This window comes from Nanorana parkeri, unplaced genomic scaffold (genome assembly GCF_000935625.1).
Source record: "Nanorana parkeri isolate BGI_ZX_2015 unplaced genomic scaffold, ASM93562v1 scaffold1182, whole genome shotgun sequence".
Classification (NCBI taxonomy): domain Eukaryota; kingdom Metazoa; phylum Chordata; class Amphibia; order Anura; family Dicroglossidae; genus Nanorana; species Nanorana parkeri.
In genome coordinates this window covers 331723-356697 of record NW_017307450.1, presented here as the reverse complement: position 1 = coordinate 356697, position 24975 = coordinate 331723, and the positions used below count along the sequence as shown (strand labels likewise).

The 24975-nt window shown below is 44.7% G+C and overlaps 1 protein-coding gene across 5 annotated transcripts in view; it reads left to right on the top strand.

Annotated features, from left to right (window-relative positions):
* PRPSAP1 (phosphoribosyl pyrophosphate synthetase associated protein 1) overlaps nucleotides 1–24975 on the top strand; it is a 43054-nt gene that overhangs the window by 3732 nt on the left and 14347 nt on the right. Inside the window, exons 1-5 of one of the 5 annotated variants that reach the window (XM_018568399.1) lie at nucleotides 5538–5637; nucleotides 13246–13349; nucleotides 21344–21396; nucleotides 21493–21559; nucleotides 23804–23976. In XM_018568399.1, the coding sequence (XP_018423901.1) occupies nucleotides 13267–13349; nucleotides 21344–21396; nucleotides 21493–21559; nucleotides 23804–23976 (376 nt within the window). In that variant the 5' untranslated portion in view covers nucleotides 5538–5637; nucleotides 13246–13266. Of the gene's footprint in view, nucleotides 1–5537; nucleotides 5638–13164; nucleotides 13350–21343; nucleotides 21397–21492; nucleotides 21560–23803; nucleotides 23977–24975 lie in introns of those variants that run through there. The other 4 variants (XM_018568397.1, XM_018568398.1, XM_018568401.1 and 1 more) reach the window with 4 other exon arrangements.

The window sequence follows — 24975 nt, the reverse complement described above, 5'->3', positions numbered from 1 at the left end:
GGCACATCAATGCCTGCGGTCCGGTCTAGTCAGAAAAAATGCTGCAAGCACTATTTTTTCTGACCGGACCGCAGGCATTGATGTGGAACACAGGGAACATTGTGGCCAGATGCTGTAGCTGGCACACAATCCTGAAATCTGTTGGGTCATGGCTGCACATCTGACTTTCCTTTCACTCTTATAGTCTATACATTAGGGGTGGCCACAATTTTTTGTGTTAAGATCTACTTTTCAAATGACGAGCTACATGAGATCTACCGACGAAAAAACCCCTCCCTCGCTCTGTCTCTCCTGGCTGTCTCTCCTGGCTGTCTCTCCTGGCTGTCTCTCCTGGCTGTCTCTCCTGGCTCATCCTCCTGGCTCATCCTCCTGGCTCATCCTCCTGGCTGTCTCTCCTGGCTCATCCTCCTGGATCACGATTTACCTAATGGGCACCCCTGCTATACATCATGTAAAAATTGTTTATCAGTGTTGATTTATTACCATCTTATCCTTGACCTAAACCCCCTTTTCTTACTCCATTTCTGTCTCCCCACTTTTTTTGTGGTGCATTTCAGTGCTTTCCCCACGTATGGAGTTGCTTTTCTATTCCGTCATTGCAGTCTATTCACAAAAGGGTGAAGAGTTTGGAGAAGGCAGGAGAAGTGAACAATCTAGGACAACATCGCTGAACTGGAAAAATTCTCCAATTCAGCTCCCTTTCCAGTTCAGCGATGTTGTCCTAGATTGTTCCCTTCTCCTGCCTTCCCCAAACTCTTCACCCTTTTGTGAATAGACCCCATTGTGTTGTATTTTTATGCTTTCCCGTTAGTTTCACCTTTTTGCTTCTATATTTTTTTACCTTGCTTGCCCTATTTTTTGCGTTTGCAGTGGAACGGAATGCTGACAAAGTTTTGCCACGCATTCGATCACACTGCGAGCGGTGCCACGCCCCCTCCTGCCCCAAAACACGGGGGGAAGTTTCTCAGAGATTGCGGTGCGTTCCAGCAGCTACCGCTTTGGAACGCACACGCTTTCGCTGTGAACAAGCCCGTATTCCTCTACTGATTTTTCTTGTGTTGCCTCCTGTCTTTTCCTCGTCTCGTATTGTCACCTTGAGAGCTTCACCTTTCTGCTTTTGTATCCCTTTTCATTACACCTTTCTTAACCCCTTCGCAAGCAGTGACGTACATATTATGTCATTGACAGCGGGCCAGTTTAAACAGACTCACGGTTGAACTCTGTTTACAGTTGTAAAGCCGGCTGTCGGCTTTACAATAGAAACGATTCTGGTGACAGCTGCCGCCAGATCACTTTTACGCGCCGATAAAGTGCCCAACACCCTGACCGTGTTTCCGGGGCTCTGCTGCCCCTCCTGCGGGCCCGGGACTGACATGTCAGGTGCCGGCGGGAAGCTGGGTAGAAGAGCAGCAAACATCCGTTCATAGAATTCCTCCCCACTCTATGGGACCGGGAGCGATGCAGATTACATCACTAACGGTCCCTGAGCTGTCAATGCTCGGCTGATGAAGTGCGATCTGCTCTTCAATAGCTTATTTAAAGTGCAATGGTGACACTAGGGGTCTTTCGGACTCCCAGTATCACCTTAACCAGTTGACATCCGCGGTGTTAAACCCCCTTCCCATCCAGGCCATTTTTCAGTATTCAGCGCTGCGGTACTTTGACTGACATTTATTCCGTCTATTCTGGTGACAGCTGCCGCCAGATCACTTTTACGCGCCGATAAAGTGCCCAACACCCTGACCGTGTTTCCGGGGCTCTGCTGCCCCTCCTGCGGGCCCGGGACTGACATGTCAGGTGCCGGCGGGAAGCTGGGTAGAAGAGCAGCAAACATCCGTTCATAGAATTCCTCCCCACTCTATGGGACCGGGAGCGATGCAGATTACATCACTAACGGTCCCTGAGCTGTCAATGCTCGGCTGATGAAGTGCGATCTGCTCTTCAATAGCTTATTTAAAGTGCAATGGTGACACTAGGGGTCTTTCGGACTCCCAGTATCACCTTAAAGAGGACCTGTCACCACCAATTTGCTATCACACGGGGGGCTTGTAAGCCCTCCTATATGTTAACAATTTAAAATTAAATTAAATAAATGTAAAAATAATTTGAAAAAAATGTTTAAAGTCCCCCGCATGCGCATATTCAGGTAACGCATCGGGTGCGCCTGCACACAAAAACAAGAATCTCGCTACACATGTTGGGTATCGCTGCGCACTCAGAGTAAGAGTAATAATGCTAGGGCCAATAGTTACACATATACCTAAACTGATGACCTTTAGGGGCTTTTAAAGTGGCATCTATGGACTTTTTGGGGTACGAAATTTTGTCAGTTTCACAGACGCACACAATTTTTCACCTGGGCATGTTGGGTATCTATTTACTCATTGTAACCATCTTTTATATGGGTATTGTGTTTTGGGGCACTAAATTTAACTTAAGTGTGTTTTTCACAAAATGTTCGAGTTTGATAAGAGTTGCGCTAATATCGTGCAACTTAAAAATTTGCAACTGCTGCCATTTTATTCTATAGGGTCTTGGCTTTCAGAATATATATAATGTTTGGGGGTTTGAAGTTCTGTTCAGGCCTAAAATGTGGATTATAACATGTGGGCAAAAAACGAGAAAAGAAAAGCCTTGGCAGGGAAAGGGTCCTTATGGGGTTAAAGCTCAACTCCATGTGGCTATGTAACACACCAGTTCATGCCGTTCTGTTTTTATTGCTGAATTCCAGGCAGCTGCTAAATACATATTGCAGCTATTCTTGTGATGTAGGCACCACTGCCAGATAACACAGCCATATCCTCAACCATATCCTCAAACCTCCACTGCAGCAGCTGCCCAGCTTGATAAAGAACACAACTTCTGGCTGCTGATTGGACGAACGAGCCGCAGCACACGGATATCCTCCTGACAGCGTGTTCACTGTTGGCACATATTCCCTGCAGCAAAGGAAAATTGGCTCCTAGGCCAGCGGTGTCACCCGATCGCTTTTTAAAGCGCCACTAAACTCAGAAATTAAATAATAAAAATAACTTCTATTATATAAATAGTAAATTTAAAAACCTTATTTTGTCATTGTTCAGCTCTAAGGCCTCGTTCACACGGGAATTGGCCGGCCCGTACAGATCCGTGCTGCGTGCACGGCGATACGCTCAGCCCCCGGGAAGACAGGTGCTGCGTGTGATTAGTATGCAGCCCCCGTCCTTCTCTATGGGACCACGCGGGCATACGCCCCCGCCTACTCTCACCTCAAGTGCGGGTGCGTGTTTCCTGGCTCGGACGCAAACAGGTCCATCCTGTCGGCGTACGCTCGGACAGGCAGGGCGGGTGAGCGTAGGGCGGCGTACAACCGTGTAGTCCCATAGAGAAGGACAGGGGCTGTGTACTAATCACACGCAGCACCTGTCCTTCCCAGGAGCCGAGCGATACGGCTGTGCACGGAGATGTACGTGCCGGCCGATTCCGGTATGAATGAGGTCTAAATGCTCCAAAATTTGTTTTATTTCTCTCCAGCCACAACTTCTTGCTAGCGGGTGGCTACTTTTCTTCTCCTTGGTTTCTATGGGAGCTGAAAAGTAGCCACCCTGTGTGCTGGTTCATGTGAAGGACAACAGTCAGACATGAGAACTATGAAGCTCTCTCATGTCTCCTCTTTAGAATCCTCCCAGTCTCTGCCCACAAGTCCTTTCCCCTAGACTCTGCACAGAGCTGTGATCACCAGGTGAGCTGAATATCTTCTTAACTCAGCCGTTTTTTTTCTACACCAAGTTTCTGAAGACGTTCAACATGTCAGCAGTCTCAGACTTTTCTCTGAGTCTGATGGATAAAGCTCCTACTTTTACCACCACCGAAATAAATACATTTTCCTCTGCACTGACCATCTGCAAGTGGAAAAAGTGTTCATCAGCAAGGCGGGCACTACACTCACTAAATTAAATATATAGATATAGTGTGTGTGTGTATATATATATATTATTATATTTATATAATATACTCTATATATACATACACACACACACCCCATACGTGTGTGTGTATGTACATAGAGAGCACAGTGCAGGGAGCTGTTTACAGGCTTTTGGGCCCAGTCACACCATTTCCTGTGCGTTGCGGTCCAAGCCCAGAATGCACTGGATTGCATGGATCAGGCCAGCCGGAGGGGGCGTGGCGGTGCCCTTCATGCTAATTGTACCGGAGGCACGCCCCCTGCCCACTGTGCGATCGCCTGCACTGGAACGCGATGTACAGGAATGACCTCCGTTCCGGTGCACTGCGATCAGGGAAAAATGCTGCAGCTCTTTCTAAGTGACAGGAAGAGTGAGGGGAGAGAAGAGACATGGGAGCGAGCACAGCAGACTTTCTAAAAGGATTACAATTAGGGATGCACCGATACTAGTATCGATATCGGTCCCGATTCCGAGTATTTGGGCAAGTACACGCTGCCCAGTTTCGCGATTGACCGGAAGCTGTCCTCGTGAGGTAAGGTTACCTTACCTTAGTATGTGTAGCCTGTCATCCCCCGGGGCCTCTCCAACGAGAATGCGGCCTTCGTCCGGTACCCAGCTGGGGCCGTCTAGCCGGCCAATCAGGAAGCCGGGCGCCGTGTAATGACGCAACGCCCTGCTTTCTGATTGGCCGGGAAGCTGGCTTCATGCTTCCTCGTCATCTCATGACAAGAGACCATGGAGCCGGCCTCCCAGCCAATCAGAAAGCAGGGCGTTGCGTCATTACACGGCGCCCGGCTTCCTGATTGGCCGGCTAGACGGCCCCAGCTGGGTACCGGACGAAGGCCGCGTTCTCGCTGGAGAGGCCCCGGGGGATGACAGGCTACACATACTAAGGTTAGAGGGGACTTTTTTGTTAATCTGGAAGCCGGGTGGCGACTCTTTACACGCTTCCCGGGTAATCAGGACGCCACCTGGCTTCCTGAATGGGACTTCCGTTACTCGGTAATTGGTGTCGGCAAGTACCTAAAAAAATTTATCGGTACTCGTACTCGGTACCAAAATACCGGTATCGGTGCATCCCTAATTACAATAGTCAGACTTTATTTTCATACATAAATAAATGTGGCTTTGGAGAATGTTCATGTGTAGATGTGTATAAGAAGAAGAAAGCTGAGGGTTTTGTGTCACTTTGATTTATCTCCTGAGTTTAGTGTCACTTTAAGGAAAAGGCAATCTTTGGGAATTATTTCAGCTGAGAACGCATGCAGGGGAACTCAGCAAAACACCTGGATACATGCACATCAATGCATGCCATAATGTGCTTTAAAGTACATGCCTTTTTGCTGCGCAAAGTTACGATCCTGTCAGGTTTTTACTGTCTCTATATTTTATATCATCTGCCTTCTACTTGTGTGTTCTAGCCACCTCCATAGATGTCTGTAAACAGTAATTGATGCCAATTGTTTTCTTTTCATCTCTTTTGGAGCTTGGTTCTGTGCTCTCTATTTGTGTACCCAGCTCGGCGTCATTTTTACATTGTTGGCTTTGTACTCTGTTACTCAAAACACTACACTGCATTTCCAAATACTAGAGGTGCTTAGTGGTCAGTGGTCAAAACATCTTTTCACCAACAGAACAAGGAAAACAGAGGTCAGCTGGAACTCAGAAAAAGGAAAGTGATATATGACAGGTCAGTGACCTCTGTAATTCACACTGACATGGCTTAAAGTGGAATTGTAATTACCATGCAAAACTTTGTAAAGCCTCCTTGTGCTCTCGCCAAGACCAACAAATGCAGATTTTGGATCATATGTGAAACTTCAGCAGCTTGTAACAGGCAAGTGTTTTGGGCTTGTTTACGTTGACTGTACTTTGCCTGGCCTGCTGAGCTGCATAGACATCTATGAACTACAGTACATTAGTCCTTGGCATAAGTTATACCCCTGATCTAAGGTTTGCATACGCCTGTCCTAAGTTATACCCCTGATCTGAGGTTTGCGTTCGCCTGTCCTAGGTTATACCCCTGATCTGAGGTTTGCGTTCGCCTGTCCTAAGTTATACCCCTGATTTGAGGTTTGCATTCGCCTGTCCTAGGTTATACCCCTGATCTGAGGCTTGCGTTCGCCTGTCCTAAGTTATACCCCTGATCTGAGGTTTGCATTCGCCTGTCCTAGGTTATACCCCTGATCTGAGGTTTGCATTCGCCTGTCCTAGGTTATACCCCCTGATTTGAGGTTTGTGTTCGCCTGTCCTAGGTTATTCCCCCCGATTTGAGGTCTGTGTTCGCCTGTCCTAGGTTATACCCCCTGATTTGAGGTTTGTGTTCGCCTGTCCTAGGTTATACCCCCTGATTTGAGGTTTGCATTCGCCTGTCCTAGGTTATACCCCCTGATTTGAGGTTTGTGTTCGCCTGTTCTAGGTTATACCCCCTGATTTGAGGTTTGTGTTTTCCTGTCCTAGGTTATACGTCTGATCTGAGGTTTGCATTCGCCTTCCTGGGTTATACCCCTGATCTGAGGTTTGCATTCGCCTGTCCTGGGTTATACCTCTGATCTGAGGTTTGCAATTGTGTGTGTTGTTGTAAAGTAGCCACCACACAAGGAAGCTGCCATGATGGACTACAATCTCATGTTTAGTTTACTAATTAATTTGTATTGAGATTGCAGTCCATCACAGGAGTGAGCTTGGAGCGGTGACTACTTTACAACACACACAAGGACCATGGGGAACAAAAGTAACCACCCTCCAGAAGGAAGGACAGTGTCAGCACCAATCAGAGATGATTTGATGATCTACAGCCGAGTGACACACAAGTAAGGTTTTGTTACTAGTTAAGGTCCTTGAATGCATTAGGATTTAACTCCTGAGTTTAATGTCACTGTATGCTACAAACGCTCAGGTCTTCTCTCTGCTCTGTCACAGCTGCTGCTGATCATCTTCTCAGAGCAGAGTGTGTGCTCCTTCATGAGAAGGGGGGACGAGTCAGCTCAGCAGAGCAGAGAGGAATCTGATCTGAAGCTGATTACATATTACAGATGCAAGGATTAAAGTTCCTCTGGAGGGAATTTTTAATATCTAGGACTCCGGCCTATGAAAGAGTCCATAAAAAAGTGTTAAAAAAAAAGAAGCACTGTGACTCCTGACAATGCACACTCGCATACATCCCCCCTGCACCTCTACATTACCACAATAAATACAAATCACTTACAAAGGTGGAAATGGACTTTAAGCTATAAGTCCAGCCTCTGTCCTCTGAGATCAGTGCAGATAGCAGATTATATGAAAGAACACACAAGACTTTGTATATTGATAGTTTTCCCTTCATCCCCGGGCCTCAGCAGTGTTGGTTACAAGCCCTGAGCTTGGCCAGGAAACAGTCAGGCCCCTCGAGTGCCTTTACAGCCTGACACAGGGCTGACTCTTTTGCTCTGATATAGTAGAAAACCCCTAATAATAATAACACATCTCTGAGAGGTAAGATTGCAATATTATAACGACGTCGGAAGAGTCCGATTATAGCGTGTGCCCGTTCTTGGCTGGTTCATTTTAAGGATCATTAACACAATGTATATTCCGTACAGAAATAAAAATCAGAAATACTACGGACCCCAACAGGAGATGAAAAATCTCAAGTTAGGACGTGACCCAGGTCAGTACAATAAATATATCGGAATGCACAAACAAATATAAGGGCAACGTTATGTCTACAGAGAGATTTCCAAACAGCAAGATGTGTCATCATAAAACTGGAGCAAATAATTAGACAAGTGATAACAAAGCAAGAAGTGTCTTCTAAACCACAGAAACCTGCATGGGGAGTTCCACTTGGAAATCTCATATTTTTAGATTCTATTACGCAATTGATTTCACTATCATCTCCCTTGTATGCTAGCTTGGTTGTAACTTGATTAAAGGTGGCCATACACTGTACAACCATCGCAAGACCTTAGTCTTGCGATGGTTGTACAGGGATTAAAAAAACGTACGATCTGCCTATCTTGGACAGGCAGATCGCACTCTCGATCATCGCAAGCCCGCCCCCCTAAGGGGCGGGCTTCCGATGACCGCAATGCTGAACGGGCACACCGGCCCGTGATTCTCGTAGAGAATCGAGCAGTGTATGGGCACCTTAACTCGCATTTCCACAATTGGTGGTTTTGTCTAAACATAAGTAGTACGGAATTAGAAATCTCTGACTATTAAATCTCATCTGATCCTGTACCTAGGGACGTGTGGGAAGTCATGTATTAGACCCGGTAACTTAAAAACAAATTAATTTAGGCTCTCTGGATTTATTTTATTTTTTTAAATGATTAATGTGTTTGAAAATATTTTTTTGGGGATTCGTGTATCATGTTAAATTATCAAAGTTTACAATGGTTGTTATCTGAAGGCTATTCAGATAGTTGTGGTAAAGTAATGGGCATTGTGAGAGGTTAATTTTCCTGGGCTGCCAAAGCATTAATAACGGAAGAAGTGCACCACAATGCATGTTAGTGCTTTCATTTGTGGTGCACAAATATTTCAGTGCTTTACTTTAGTCTGTTGGGGTTCTGTTGAGAATGAATGGCACCCCAACACATTAATGTGTGTAATGTATGTGTTCAAAATGTGTTAACTCAATGCATAGGTGTGACTGGGCCTTAAAGTGACATTTAAATTCAAAAATCCCCCCCCAATGCTTCTTTAAGTTCTCACCTTAAATGATGCGTCTTGATCCGATCATCATCTTCTTTCCAGTAGTTTTCAGGTGTCCTTCCAGTGCTGGTGCCGGTCTCTGATCCCGCGCTGACTCCTGTCTCTTCCTCACCCCTGTGTCTCTCCTCTTCTCCCGACCAAACATCTGTACTGCGCATGCACCCGCCCCATGATCCTTGGACGGGAGCGTGCGGCAGAGACACAGGTAAGTTTTTAACCTTTTTCGTTACCTTTTTTAAAAAAACCTCTTCTCCCCTGGCTCCGTCCCCACAGCCTCTTCTCCCCTGGCTCCGGCCCCACAGCCTCTTCTCCCCTGGCTCCGGCCCAAGCTCTGTTGACGTCATCATGTCTAATGCAGGTCCATTCACCTGCATTAGATGCGAGGAAATCAAGGGACATACTACAGCTGGAGCGGAGGGGAAGAGAGGTGAGTGCTTACCGCTGTGGGACTGAGGATCAGGTAAGTATATCTATACATCTAGACCAAAACAAGCACTTGCCCCCTGCAGTGCTGGGGTAACGCCACTGCAAGGGTTAATTTTGTTATTTCCTGGAGTTCGTCTTTAAATGGTCTCCCCCCTTTATTTTCCTTTTCTCTCCTCCATCTTTTCTTTATCCCTTACATTGCAGTTCTTCATGTTTTATATACACATGTAAGAATTCTAAATACAGGCTAACATCCTATTCCATTCATGCCATCGTTTGATTCTTTCAATGAAGAATTTAAAGGGAACCTGCCTTTCGCCCATGCAGGACAAAGGAACAGATTTACTTAAATTTCTGCCCCCTTGATTGCTCATAGTTACATTCCACCATAAACTGTTGTCACTTTTAACTTCTTTTCTTGGAAGAAGAAACGAATGAGAAAATTCTTGGTGTGTGCCCAGCTTTAGAGGATATAGTAGGGAGATGAACAGAAGGGTTAAAGCTAAATTGCTTCACATTGAGGCTGTTAAAGTATTTACAGAGCTATTTAAAATACCGGATAGAAGTAGTTTGTGGTAATTTAATATGTTACCCTCTGTGTTAAACAGATATGTGACTACTACATTTGTCTGTGTTTGTTGTCATTTTAGAACTGCTTTCACTGACCTGCAAGTTAACCAGAAGCATTCCTATTTTATTGAGCACCCACCCTCTCACTTAGCAGCCTTAACTCTGACATCTATTTAGTAGAATTAGGAGAACAGTAGGGAAAAGACCCCAATATAGCATGTTCTATACATTTCCCACGCATAAACAGTAAACTAAAATGATCTCATGGCTCACTCATGGACTTGCTGTAGTAGGAACATCCACACACTTGAGTGTCTTTGTGTTTTTTTTTTTTTGTATATTTTGGTGTACTGGGTTTCTTGATTGTACAATACAGGACACAGGCAGATTCAGAGACGAATGGGTAATATGCAGGTATCATCAGGTGACTGGACATTGGCCAAGGCAGTTGTTTGTGTCCTTTGGTGATGGATGTCTCTACTGAAGGAGGTGTGTGTAGTTTTTAGTCATTTATTTTTCCTATAATACTTCCACCAAGTGTCTTCCTATGGATATAGACAGGACTGAAGATGTGGGGCTGGCCCATAATGTAGATTTGGGCACTGGATCTGGTGTTAGACGCCCACCTTGGCACATGGCGTGGAGTGTTGGGTTAGCCACAGGGTGCTATACAGGTCCAGGGCAGTGACATTTTACCCCTTAGGGCAGTGGTTCTCAACCTGTGTAACCTCAGGACCCACATTGGTCATTAAGTCGCGACCCAAGGTGCACTACAACGGAACGCATGATATGTGGTACTGCACGTTCCGTTGCGGGCGATGGAACTATGGGTGGGAGATGCATTTGGGATTCCATTCAAATGAATGGCAATGCACTACCACATCAGAATGTGCTGTGATGGAGTGCCATCCATTTGTGCATCACCTTTAGAGGTGCTGTGAGCAATGCACGTATGGATGGAGCTCCCTCGCGGCCATAACCCCAGCCCACCCCACCTCAAGCTGATACTCGGCACTGATCAGCATATTTTTGAATGTCTGCTCGCAGGGCAGCCATCAGAAATTTTGGGGCCCCTTTCACGGCTTGACGGGCCCCCCCAGGCTGCCCGGGCCCCTTACATGAGTATCGGCCGTACCCCTCTGATGGCTGCTCGGTGCAAGGACTGACAGTGCTGCGCTAGGGGAAGGCAGAGGAGCCTCTCACCTAGAAAAGTAGAAGGCATGCAGTGACCCACTGAACATGGGGTCGCGACCCACTTTTGGGTCACGACCCACCAGTTGAGAACCAAGGCCTTAGGGGGTATTCTTATTTGGAGTACCCCAGGTCTCTATGGTCTTTGGCTCTTTAGAAAATCATTGTCCCACGCACAAAAAAATTTGTAAAATACCTTCAGTTTTCCATCCCAGCACTAGCTGGGATGGAAAAAACTACTTTTCTGCCTACATTTCCTGGCGGTCCTGGCAGTGCACAGGAACTGCCATGGGCAGCTTTAACACCGGGGGCTCCTGCTGCCTGGAGCATGTTGTTAGCCCACTGATGTTCTGGCCTTTCTTTTAAGGACTTTTTGGATAGACGTCCAAAAGCCTTTTCCAATACATCCTTTGCTCTTAGGCCTGCTGTGCAACAGACGGCTGGTTTTATGGAGGTCAAACCTTAACAGTCTGGATTAAACACATGGTGAGGCACCATAACTCTATCTCTAATGGACCCTGAAATCAGTCGGCGGCTGGAGATTTTGCCAGAAGTTTTGTGCTACTGTGTAGATGGTCTAGCTGACACTTTGCTTCAGCTGTCTAGGCTGGTATTGCGGTCTGCTCCGATGCATAGACTGCTGTGACTTCACTATTGGTTGGTGGAATTACACCACAAGAAGCACTTGGAGAGGATTTCTCCCGCGGGAGAAAGCCTTTTTTGGAGATGAAATGGACACCTTTTATTAAAAAGGTTACTGGGGCCAAGAGCACTCTTTTACCCAGCAATCAGAAACCTAAGGTTTCCCCTGGTAAGTATACCTCACCTTTTGGCCAGGAAGGGTTCCTTTCATCCCTCCCAGCCTTCTACCTCCAAAGTTAAACGGGGCTCCTTATTTAAGCATGAGCGCTTTACCCCAAAGCCTTCCAAGTCTGCCACCAAGACGTCCTCGCAATGAGGGGATGCCCCTTTCTCCAGTGGGGAAATGTCTTTGGGGGCGCCTGGAGTTGAGATGTCTGGATCTGTAGGTGCTTTCCATAGTCTCCCAGGGTTACAAACTGGAGCTGTTATTCTACCCTCTTTCCTTGGTTTATGCCATCCAACCTTCCCCACATAAAGATGCACTACAGAGGGCCTTGCAGCAATTTCTAATGGCAGGAGTTATTGTCCATATCCCTCAGGAGGAGACGTTCAAAGGTTTTTACTGCAACCTCTTTACAGTTCCAAAACCGAGTGGAGGGATACGTGTCCCATCATGGACTTGAAGTCTCAAGTTTCTGCAGGTCGGCAATTTCTGGAGGATCTTGTGCTCAAGGTTGCTTTCCATGTCGCTATTACTTATTCTTATTACTGCTAGGAGAGTTTTGGAGCTGGCAGCACTATTGTGCAAAGAACATTCTTCTGTTCTTCCCAAGGATAAGGTCATGCTTGGGTCGAATGATTCCTTTTTGCCTGAAGTGGTGTCTTCTATTAATCTTAATGTGGATATCATCCGTCCCTCTTTTTGTACTACCGCAAATCATCCTAAGGATGTCTTTCTCCACTCTATGAATCGGGTCAGGTGAGTATCTCTGGACTACAGCTTCGTTTTACCATCAGATTGTCTTTCTTTCCTGAAGGACCTCGCAGGGGGCTTTCTGGATCTCGTTCCACCATCTTGAGGTGGATCAGACAAGTCATAGTACATGCCTATTCAGTAAGGCAAGGCTCCTCCTTTTCCTGTTAAGGTGCACTCTACTAGATCTGTCGGTGCTTCTTGGGTTTTTCAGCATCAAGCATCGCATTTGCAGATTTGCAATGTCATCTCCTGGACTTCTGTTCACCAAGTTCTACCAGATGGATATTTCGGGCATTTTCTGATGCTAGTTTTGGCTGTAAGGTGCTACAGGCTGCTCTCTAAAGTTTTCCCAGAAAGTCATGTCGGCTGGTTGGTGCATAGCGTGCTGTGTTGCCCTACCCTCTGTTCTCTTGCTTGGGGATGTCCTAGTTATCTCTGAATTTGCCTGTGTCCTGTAATGTGCAATCAAGAAAATAGGATTTTTGACTTGCCCGTAAAATCCAATTCTTGGCGTACAGTACAGGACACAGCACACTTCCCTCTGTCCTCTATTGCATGTTAACAAATTAAGGATTTCCTGGAGTGAGAGAGGTTATATGAGGTCCTGAGCTCTGGCCAGTGTCCAAGTACATAATGATATCTAAATATTACCCAGTTGTCTCTGAGTTTGCCTGTGTCTTGTACTCCAAGAAACTAATACTGATTTTACTGGTAAGTAAAAAAATAAAAATAAAAAAAAAATCCTATTTTTTGTTGATCAGGAAGCCGTCTTAGTGTATTTCAGGTGTCCCCATTATGCCCAGACGGATGTTAATGGCTCACAAGTCTGTTTTCTCTTACTCCCGACCTCCAAAGTGGCTGAATGGTCCCTGTACGATGAACTCCGTCGGAAGTGGTTACCGAGTGTTCTCCGCTAATTCCAGCGCTGCCTGCATAGAACTCGCCAAGAAGATTACAGAGTAAGTAGGAAACTTGAACTAAACTCTCCAGCCAGTGTATAACTGAACCAGAAGTTAGATGACGTGTTTCTGTTGCTGACAGGAAGCTATAAAGCCTAACTACAGCCCTGTGATTCCTTAATTTTCAGTAGAGTGAGAAAGAGTTACAATTTGTCAGGTTTTTAATATTGCCTGCCACCCCATTCAGGAGACGTTTTCTTGCTTCTGTCCCTGTGACAGCTGTACATGAAATGGGGGAAAAACCCTTGTCGCTGGGAGAGGAAGGCACAGACAGCAGTTTAAAGAATTTTGACATTCTAAACCTGTTAGAATGTATTTTTTGTCTCTGTTGGAAAGAAAAAAGGTTTGGAGTTGGGGTTCAAAAAAAGAAAGAAAAGGGCAATAAAACAAAAATGCTAACCCTTCCCTTTAAAAAGAACCTACACTTTAACCACTTCAAGACCAGGTGTTTAGACCCCCTTCCTGGCCAGGCCATTTTTCAGTATTCATCGCTGCGATACTTTGACTGACGTTTATTCCGTCATGCAACGCTGTACTGAAATGAATTTTATACCATTTTTTGGGGACAGATAGAGCTTTCTTTTGGTGGTATTTAATCACCACTACGGGTTTTATTTTTTATTATAATTAGGAAAAATTACTGAAAATTTTGAAAAAAAAAAAGTTTTTTGTAACATTGTTAGGAAACATTTATTATTACCCAGTTTTTTGGTCAAATATTAAAGATCAGTCGGGGGGGGGACACCCGATCGGCACCCCATACATGCGATCGGCCGGCTCTACAGCCGGCGGATCGCATGTATATTAACGGGCATCGCTGCCCGTTTTTAAATTAAGGCCATTTCCCGCGCCTGGCGGCGCGCGCAAGGGGGCGTGTCTGAGCGGACGTCTAGAGACGCCCGCTCAGATCGAGAGAGCTCCTGGCCGGCCGTTTTTTTACTACGGCCGGCCCGGAGGTTGATAATATAAGTTCATGCACCTAGGATTTCAATATTTCGCAGTTCCTCCTTGTGTTTCTGCAATACATACCTGAAGCCCTAAGCACATGCACGTTGCTTATTTTTTTCTTACTAGTTAGTAGCAGCATTCGCTTCAGCAAGCAAAACATTTCACAAGCTTTCTTTAAGTTTTTAAAGCTGAACCTCCAGGCAGATGTAAAAAACAGGAATGAATGCAGCTCTGTAAGCTGTGTAAGTACCTGAATTTGACCTGGTGTCAGCCTCTTGCAGTCCCTGTATAGGAGGACTGAGTATGACAGGAAGAAGCAGTACAAGGTGCCAATCACTTGATATGCTGACTAGGAGCATGCTGATGGGAGGAAGCAGAGTGACACATAGATGAGCTCATTGCAGTGCTGCTTTTCCTTTTGCTGTCCAGTCACAAGCTGGGCAGATGCTGGATGGTCTGGGCTCAGAGTAAGCAAGTAGAATGATGCTGGCCATCAAACTGAGGACATCTAGTGGCAGAAATAAAAAGTACGGCAGGATACATCTCTGGGCCGAAGCTGAATATTGCAGCAAAAGCTTGTTTTGTTATTTTAACGGACTATCCAGTTTATCTTATTTTTGGCTGGAGTTCTGCTTTAACTAGGGCTGCAAGCAACTGATTGATATAAATTAATAGTTAATGAATATTGTCATCAATTAGTTGGTGCAGATCCCTAGTTCTCTGCGCTAGGAGCCAGTGTTTCATTGGCTCTGTGTCCCCTCCAGTCCCTGCTGCTCCCAGTAGTGTGGCATAGTGGTTTGTGCATCTGCCTTGCAGCACTAGGGGTCCCTGGTTCAAATTCCGGCCCGGTCACTGGGGGTCCCTGGTTCAAATTCCGGCCCTGGTTCAAATTCCGGCCAGCTAAGGAGTTTGCATGGTCTCCCTGTGCTTGTGTGGGTTTCTCCCGGGTACTCTGGTTTTCTCCCACACTCCAAAGACATGCTGAAAGGTTAATTGGCTCCTATCTGAGCCGGCTCTGTATGTATTTATGTATGCATGTGAGAGAGGGACCTTAGATTGTAAGCCCCTTGAGGGTAGGGACTGATGTGAATGTGCAGTATGTAAAGCACTGTGTAAATTGTCAGCACTATATAAATACCAATAATAGTTACATAGTATTTGAGGTTGAAAAAAGACACCGGTCCATCAACTTCAATCTCTGTGTGTTTGTGCACATGTGTATGCGAGTCCCTGTGTGGTCTAGTATTTAAGTTCACCTGTACCCCTGTATGTTACGATCTCTGAAGAAAGTATCTAATTAATTGATTTTTAGACAAATCAATACTGTCTGCTGATACCACTGCTTGTGGCAGAGAGTTCCAAAATGTAACCACTCTAACTGAAAGGAAGCCCCTACGCCCTTTGTGGTTAAATCTTTTCTCCACCAATTATAGGTGGTGGCCTCTAGTCCTTGTTATGGAGTTTACGGTAAAATGTTTAGTGCCGATGTTGCCACCACCACTGATCATTTTGTACAACAAAATCATGTCCTCTCTTAGGGCCTGTTCACATGAGTTTCAGGTCCGGATCTGCAGATGCGGTGCTACTGATGCAGTGCGTTCTGGCCGCGTTTTTGTCGTAACGGACTGCGCACGTGAGAACTGTAGCCCATAAAACACATGGGGATACATTGGGATGCATTTTGAGTGCAGGAGCGTACGGATCAGGTCAGCACACAAAACGGACATCGTGTGAACAGGCACTAAGGCCCCGTTCACATTGAGCGATTTATGGCGCGGTAATTCCCGCGATATCGCGGCTATTTACCGCGCGATATCGCTCTTCAATGTTTTGCAATGGGGCAAAGGGTCCTGCTGCCGCGGGTCGTGTTTCGCTACAGCAGGACCCTTTTTGGAGCGGATTTTGCCGCTATTCAATGGTTTTTGATGCAAGCATTTGCGCGATATCCGCATCGCTCAATGTGAACGGGGCCTTAATCTCCTCACTTCCAGCGTGAGCAAGTTTAAGTTTAGCAACGTTGTCTCGTAGTCTTGATTCTCCAGCCCCTTAATTAGCTTTGTTGCTCTTGTTTGGACCTTCTCCAGCTCCAGTACATCTTTTATGTGGACTGGTGACCAAAACTGAACCGCATACTCAAGATGAGGCCGAACCGGCGATCTATAGAGTGGCAAAAGTATTGTTTTGTCTCCTACAGTACATTCCCTTTTTAATACAAGACAGCACTCTGCTCGGTTTGCTGCCTCCTGGCATTGCGTGTTGTTGTTCAATCTGTGTTCAATTATAACCCCCAAATCTTTTTCAGTTTCTGACTTCCCTAGTGGAGTTCCCATTAATATGTATTCCCCTTGCCTGTTTTTAACGCTAAAATGCATTACTTTACATTGCTCAACATTAAACCTCATCTGCCATATAGTTGCCCACTCCCCTATTTTATCCAGGTCCTCCTGTAATATATAATATAAACGACTAAATACATTTAAAGTGTATTTCCACTTTTGAAGTAAGAAATTGAGAAAACCTCTCTATCTTTGCATTTCCTACTCACACAGTGGGGGTGATTTACTAACCTAAACACACGCACACACAAGGTGCGTGTGATCGTCACACAGCTAAACGTATTTATCAACCAAAAAATCTCTAAAAGCATATTTCCACTAATGCCATATATGGAAAAATATGCATATATAATGCTGCTTCACAGTTTAGACAAAAATGGTTAGCTCATGCATTTACATTCCTGCATTCATCAACGCAAGCAACACAACATAGAGCTAATTTACATCACCTTGTAATTCATGCAGGGCTTTGCACAACACACCTGCTGGGTGTGTACACACTACAAAGGTGTTTAGATTCCAGCAATAGATCATGCTGGGAGGGAACACACTACAGAGGTGTATACATGTTCGTGGCGTGTTTATAAGGTTAGTAAATCAACCCCAGTATATCTAAAAATATATATTTTTAAATATTTCTTCTATTTTAATGTCTGTATACATTAGTCCTTTGCAAGCTTCTCTCCCAATTTCAGTCACTGAACAACTCTGACTGCCCTATTAGAAATACTAGGGACAGGCTCAGCTTCCTTCATTAACTTACAATGCTTCTAGATCTTTAACCCTTTGTTAGAGCATACAAATCTAGTTTACAGCTGACAATGAGATCGGCCTGCACAATACAGACAAGGGTAATTATAGTAAATATTACTCTCCTCCTGCATTCCAGACAGAAATTTAGTGCAGAGAACAACTAATCTGTCAGAGTAGAGCAAGTTATATGTAAGCAGCATTTTTTTTAAATTTCTGCTAAGTAAATGAGAAACGTAAGAAATATAAAATCGTTGTTATCCCAATTTGGCTGCAAAAGTGGAAATACGCTTTAACTGTCTTCAGTACTATTAAGATCGATAGTCATGTCCCCCGGACTAGAGCTGAAGGAGTCTTTAAAGGAGAACTTCAGGAATTTATTTTATTAACCCTTGCATTGGGGCTACCTCCGCACTACAAGGGTTAACTGCTCATTTACGTCTAGGTTTAACAAAACAAAGATTTACTTGCCCAAAGCTCCAAGCCAGCTGCTACTTAGACCAGTCCTTCCAACATCTCTCCCCCCTCTGCAGCGGTCTAAGGTCCCGTATATCATCAACGCCAATACACTGTACAAAGACGTGAGGACGCTGATGAAGATAACAATTCATCAGGGAGGGGGAGAGAGACTGGAGGGAGTGCCGTGACAGCCAGCTCGGAGCTTCGGGTGAGTATAACTTTGTTATTGTAGCACCTAGACACAAGGGAGCACTTAAAATATAATTAAAGCCTCTGCAGTAGATATATGCACAAAGTGTAAAAAAATTTTTTAAAACCCTTTAAAAGCGGTTTAAACTTACCTGTGTCTTCCCCGTGCGCTCCTGTCCGAGAATGTGAAAATTCTCGGGTGACCGCAAAGTATCTTGGGGCGGGCGCATGTGCAGTTCACATTTTCGGCCGGGAGACGAGGAGAGACGCAAGGTAAGTCTATGGACGCATGCACCCGCATGCAGACACCATGGGACAGGAAGTGCCAGCAAGGACAGAGGAGTCAGCGCTGGATCTGAGACCCGCAGCAGCGCTGGAGGGACAGATGAAATGGACAGGAAAGAAGATCGGATTAAGAAACATCATTTAAGGTAAGTGCTGACATTAACATTGGGGGGAGGGAAACCATTTTTGGACTTTAATGTAATTTTAACCCTTGCAGTGTGGGGTAAGCAAGGGTTAAGTTTTCTTGTGTTTTTCTTTAAAGAATTTACGCATATTTCCACTTCTGCAGCCAAATTGGGGCAACACTTTTTTTTATATTTGTTACATGTTTCTCATTTACATAGCATAGCTTATTTTTTAAATTGCTGTTTGCATATTACATACAAATATATTTTAAAATCTATTTGTAGGTATCCTGTGTGAATAAGAATACATGGCAATATACACCACTAACTCGACCTTTCCTTCAGTATTATCTGGGAACCCCCCAGTCTGCTATATTTCTGACTTCACCCCAACGCACCTGATGTGGGGATTCATGGCATGGATCCCGCAAATCCCTTAATAGTGGCCTCAACGTCTGTCTTTTAGTTACATCCCTTCGATTATGTTGTGGGACTCTAACAATTGGAACACAATGTCATACGTAACTTGCTTTCAGCTATTACCGATCTTGTGTTACCAAATGATACTTACCTGCCACAAGTGATACATTTCTGTTCTGTGTGGTTGTTTTTACTTTTGGATTTGTCTGTTGACATTGTATGCAAGTAGATTTTCGTGTTCAATAATGTAATGTAAAAATGTATGTGGGAAGGAATACATGGCAAAATTATAGTGCGGTTTTCTTAAATTTGACTGGAAACGTGGAAATATATTTCTGCTTCAAGGTCTCTTAAGGTTAGTGGGCCTGAAAGTTCCATGCATGTTTGTCCAATCTGCAGAGAAACACACAATACATAAATCATGCAAGCCGGTCCAAACCTGGTTAATGGATTGCGGGATTCTCTATATATTGGGCAGATTTACATGAATATATTTATGTGCATACAAATTTGGATCCATCTGATCTGCAGATAAAGTCACTCATCCCTGTTAACTGCTTGCTGAAGCCAATACTGTTTTTAGGCTTTTATTCACAATCTGAGATTAAAGGAGAACTATGGGGTCAGTGTTTTTCCCCATAGTTCTCAGGGTAACGGGAGGACACAAACTAGCGTCCTCCCGTTACCCTAAGCTCAGTATACCGCAAGCTACAGCTCGAGGTATACTGAGACGCCGCAGCCGGAGCGGATCCCGACCTGGACGTCGGGATCCGCCCAGCTGCGTGAGTGACAGCTGGCTCTGCCTATCTAGATGCAGAGCCAGCTGTACCCGCCCCCTCCCACATCCGTTCTGCCAGTCCGCGCTGGCAGATCGGAGCGGGGAGAGGGGAATCCAGCCCCTCCACCCTGTCACGGCAGAGAGCCGTGACAGGATCGAGAGGTGAGGGAACCCGGTATGTGTTCACTCACCTCCCGATCTACTGAGCCGACCTGTGACCGTCTCATTGTCCCAGGTCGGCTAGAACTATGAGGTGAGTGGAAATCACTCATGTCATAGTTCTCCTTTAAGCTAAGCGGATGAAGTTTTGGTCGTTCTCCGTTCTCCACTATGCATCATAGACAATCACAATCTACTTTTTTTTTTTTCCTCTATAAATACATATTGGCACTGCTGATCTCCATCAACCTTTCAGCTACTTCTTGTCCACGTGTATGTGCTCTAGCATCAGCTTCACATCATTGACTGGCTTTTCTGATGGTGACAACGCTGGTCCATGTTTGTGCATTGTGTCCGTATGGCTCCTTGTATTCTCAACCAGGGGTGCATGTAACAGGATGACGAGCTAGAAACACTGTCGTGGAACAGTTGTCATCCAGTAACAGGAAGTTCCTAAACAGAGAACTTCATGGCAGAATCACCTGGTATTATTTAATGAAATCTGCAAATGTAAAAAGTTTGAAAACCGCTTTTGAAATTTATATTAACATGCAACGCTTGTGTGAGATTTAGTGATTGGGTTTAGGTCTACTTTAAAGCATGGATATTTTGGGGCTAAAGAAAACGTGTTGGTGGTAAGAGTACACTTACACTATTAGGGATGCACCAAAATGTGGCCGCCGAAACATATCGGCCGAAAATGGCACTTTTGGCAAAATGCTGAAAATACTATTTTTTTGTCCCCTCTGACACAGCGCAGCATCTAGCAGGGAGGAGAGAAATGTTGAGGCAGCCTCCTGTGACAGATCAGGATGGAGAGCGGTGTGGGCGGGGACAGCTGTCACAGAAGGCTGATAGGAGGAATCGGCTGTCATTCTGTCAAAATAGACCAAGCCCTTCATGCACTGCCCACTCAGCCTCCTGTGACAGCGAGCGAGTACAAGCAGTCAACAATCAGCTGATCGCTGACTGCCTGTAAATAATAGAGGACACGGTAAGGGGAATTTATCAAAATCTGGAGTAGTGGCCCATGGCAATAAGTCAGCTTCTCTCTTTCATTTTCAAAGTTTAACTGAACAAACTAAAGAGAAGCGGATTGGTTACCATGAGCAACTGCTCCAGATTCTGTCCGCTCCAGTTTTGATAAATTCCCCCCAGTGTGTTTACTGTGTCCCCATTTATGAATGAACAGGAAGTGCTCTACATCACTTCCTGTTCCTTCATGATTGTGGACATATTAAACATATCTCCTACGAGTTATGAATGAACAGGATTCTGTTCATTCATAACAGTGGCTGCGGAATAAGAGATTGAGGACCTTGTCCTCAATCCCTTTTTCTATTTTAAAAGGGAAATATCAGGAGTCTGTTTAGACCCCCAATAGTTCCTTAGAGCCCCCTACAGTAACGTTAAAAAAATAAAAATATTTTTTTAAAAATATTTTGGTTTCGGTCTGACAATTTTTTTTAGTTTCGGTTTCAAAATGTCATTTCGGTGCACCTCCTAGTATTTATGAATGTAATAACATCTTTTGATCTCTTTCAGGCGATTGGGGGTTGAATTGGGAAAGGCAGTCGTCTACCAGGAAGGCAATGGAGGTAAAAATTGTCTCTTTAGCACATCTCTTTTTTGTTCATGTTGTCGTTATTATTATTAGTGACCTTTTTAGCTAACTGTGCCTTTTGTGTTTGTAGAAACCAGAGTGGAAATCCAGGAATCAGTTCGTGGACAAGATGTATTTATTATACAGACCATCCCTAGGTGAAAAGCTCATGTACTTCGTCAGAAGTCAATTTTTTTAATGTAGTTTCGAGGGTGATTGTCATTAGTTTAATGTAAACCTGTAGTTAGACTTCTGATTCTGAAAATGCCAGCTGCCTGGCTCTCATTCTCCCATATTGGCCTTAGCACTTTGAAGCACCGAACTATCAACAACAGGCATTCTGACCTCATTTTGACTCTTATACATGTTCTTGATGAGTGGTTTCAATGTATTAAAGCAAGACACAGCCAGGCAGCCAATAGGTTCAGCAATGGCAGCCCTTTCAATTCTGTATGTACAAGTTTTCTCTAAGAATCATTCTAATACAGATTTAAAGATATGTTCAAACACCTTGTAGTCTCTAGAACTGGGGGAAAAAAATAATTCAGTTATAAAGTGTCAGCAGACGATGGCATCAGCCTCATAAACCTTACTACCATGGCAGAATGTCTGGCTGCTCTTACAGCACCGGCACTTCCTTAGTTCTGAAGCTGGCCCGCATCCTCCTGCACATTTCTTTTAGCCAGAGAGGCAACCTATCATAGTAGAAATGTGCAGTGCTGAGACTAAGCAGCAAGCACCAACTCTTCTTTGTCTATAATATTTATTATATGGTGACAGATTCACTTCTAATCCTTAAGCGACTGTTCACATGATTTTCAGGTGCGGATCTGCAGACGCAGTGCTACTCATGCAGTGCGTTTGTGACGCGTTTTCAGTCCGGATGCTGACAGCTCATTTTAATTTTTTTTCCAAGCCGTGGGGCTGTCGGTATGCAGATTCTTCCTCTGAGGTCACTTCCGCCCTCTCGTAACATCTACTCCCCAATGTGTATGTAAACCACTCACCACATTCTTTCTTCTGGGCACTACTGTACACTGAGTATTCATCATACAGCTCTGATGCTATATCTATCCACTTAAAATTTTTTTGATGCACATTTTTAAACTGCGTGGCGGGAGTCGTAGAGCGTTGGCGCATGCTCCATCAATCCGACGAATCGCTCAGTGTCCAGGACCATGTTAGCCATGACTGCTGGTTTTCCCTCTGATGCTCCACCACAACCAGGAAGTCCAACGATGATGACGACATAAAAAGTGGAGCAAGAATACATTTTTTCTTTTTGCTTAGCTGCATTGCGTTGCCTTTTCGACGTGTTCGTGCGTTTCCTGACCGGACAAAATATGACATGCAGTATTTTTTCAGTCAGGAACGGACTGCGCACGTGAGAACTGTAGCCCATAAAACACACGGATACATTGGGATGCATATTTAGTGCAGGAGCGTACTAATCTGGTCAGCATAGAATACGGACGTCGTGTGAATAGGGCCTAAGAATATAACTTTTTTTTTTTTTTGGCAGACATTCTAGTGCAGACATTAGCTTGTGTCAATCCTTCTGACTGCCACGTCCTTGGCTCCAAACCAAACTTTTTATATATTTTGGATGGAGGGGGGAAAGTTTACATACTTTTTTTCAGAGTTTCTTTTTATTGTGCTCTGTGTCTATGCTAAAGTTATTTCCCCCTTACTTTTTCTCAGGGCAGGAAGTCATGGGAAGGCTCTGCCAGTAAGGGCACAAGCAAAAACACTAGTAGAATGAGGAAGCATTAGAATTTGTATTGTTTTTATTGCGGTCTATAGCTTCCTGTCCCATTGATGACCTCGCCCTCCATGTCTTGCATGGGTGTGGAAGGGGCAGTGTGTGACAGTGGTGACACAAAAAAACAAATGCCTGTCACTTTTTGTCTCTTCCCCACTCTATCCAAAATATTCTGCAGTGGAGATGTAAGGTAACCAGGGGCTGTGTTTTTTTTTTTCTATAAAGCTTACTCAGTTTGTCGATTTAAACCAATTGAACAAGTGCTTAGCGGTATCCCAGAAATGTAAAGCCATTTCGCTATAGGAAGGCATAGAGTGCAGACACTACACTCCAACGTAAGCCTGATTTCTTTCCTGTCTACAGCTGTCGGTGAACGGGGATTAGAGCTAGCTTTTATTATCTCAGCCCAGTGCATGCTTCATATGCTTTAGTCTTCAAGGTCACAGTATTATTGTGGCAGGTGTGCAGATATGGATATCATACATTCCAATCTTACAGATTGTTGTCAGTTTTGGAGCTTTGTATATAGTATTAGAATGTGATAAAAATAATGTATTGTGTGTGCATAGAATGTAAATTCCATAGCAGAGTATTGTGAGCTTCTAAATGAATGTTTTTATTTTCTTAACTCCCCGTCTAGAGATGTGAACACAGCAGTCATGGAGCTTTTGATCATGACCTACGCATTGAAGACCTCATGTGCCAAGAACATCATTGGGGTCATTCCCTATTTTCCTTACAGCAAACAGTGCAAAATGCGCAAGAGGGGATCCATTGTATGCAAGCTGCTAGCTTCAATGCTGTCCAATGCCGGTACGATACTGTGTGTTATGTGTAAACATAGTTGGTCACTTAAATGTAATCTTTGAACTGTGTGCACTGTTATGGTTTTCAGTCTGAGCAATTCTGGGATTATCACCTTCCAGGCGTGATGTGTGCAAAACACTCTTCAGGAAATTTTTCCAGCAGTGATAAAAATTTCAGTAATGATTGACCTTTTGCAATTGCTTCTATGGTGAAAAGCTGCACAGGTGATGCCTACTAGCTACATGCACTGAAGTGCTTGCAAATTATGGCTAAGTTGGGAACATAAACATGCAAAACCTGTGTGGAATGTATGTGTGGTATAGGGCAGGGATCGGCAAACTCTGGCCCTCCAGCTGTGGTGAAGCTACAAATCCCATCATGCATTGGTCTCAGACAGTGGCTGTGGCTGTCCGTCTTGCAATGCCTCATGGCATTTGTAGTTGCACCACAGCTGGAGGCTTGCCTACTCATGGTATAGTGAATGATTCTTCAGTTAATAAGACTCATTCAGGACAAAGTGACAGAGTCTCATAAAAAACAGCCGTCCCACTTGCACTCGCCTGAACGGGCAAAGTGACAGTCTCAATAAACACACCTGTCCCACTAACTCACCTGGGCAAGTGGCTGAGTAATTGTAAAGAGGAACTAAACTCTGGAAACTGTGCCATGAAAGGCAAACAAAGGACCAGTTACTGGAATTGCCTTTGATCTCCCTGCAGCTGATCTTTTCCCCATTACTCACTTACCATGTCTTGTTCTACACCGTGTATCTATGTGGACTCAGCTATCTTGATAGAGGCAGGTTTCCTTTTCATCATGTCAGAGCCTCCAGCAAGGTTAACACTGAGCAACATATGGTAGTGACATCACCGAATCTCACTACAAATATCTTGAGACTAAGGCAGTGGTGCCTTTATATGTTCACACAGCAGATGTACAGTTATGAGGCTGTAGGCTCCGAAGTGTCTAGGCACACGCGCATACCATGAAGTGCTACGCTTTTTT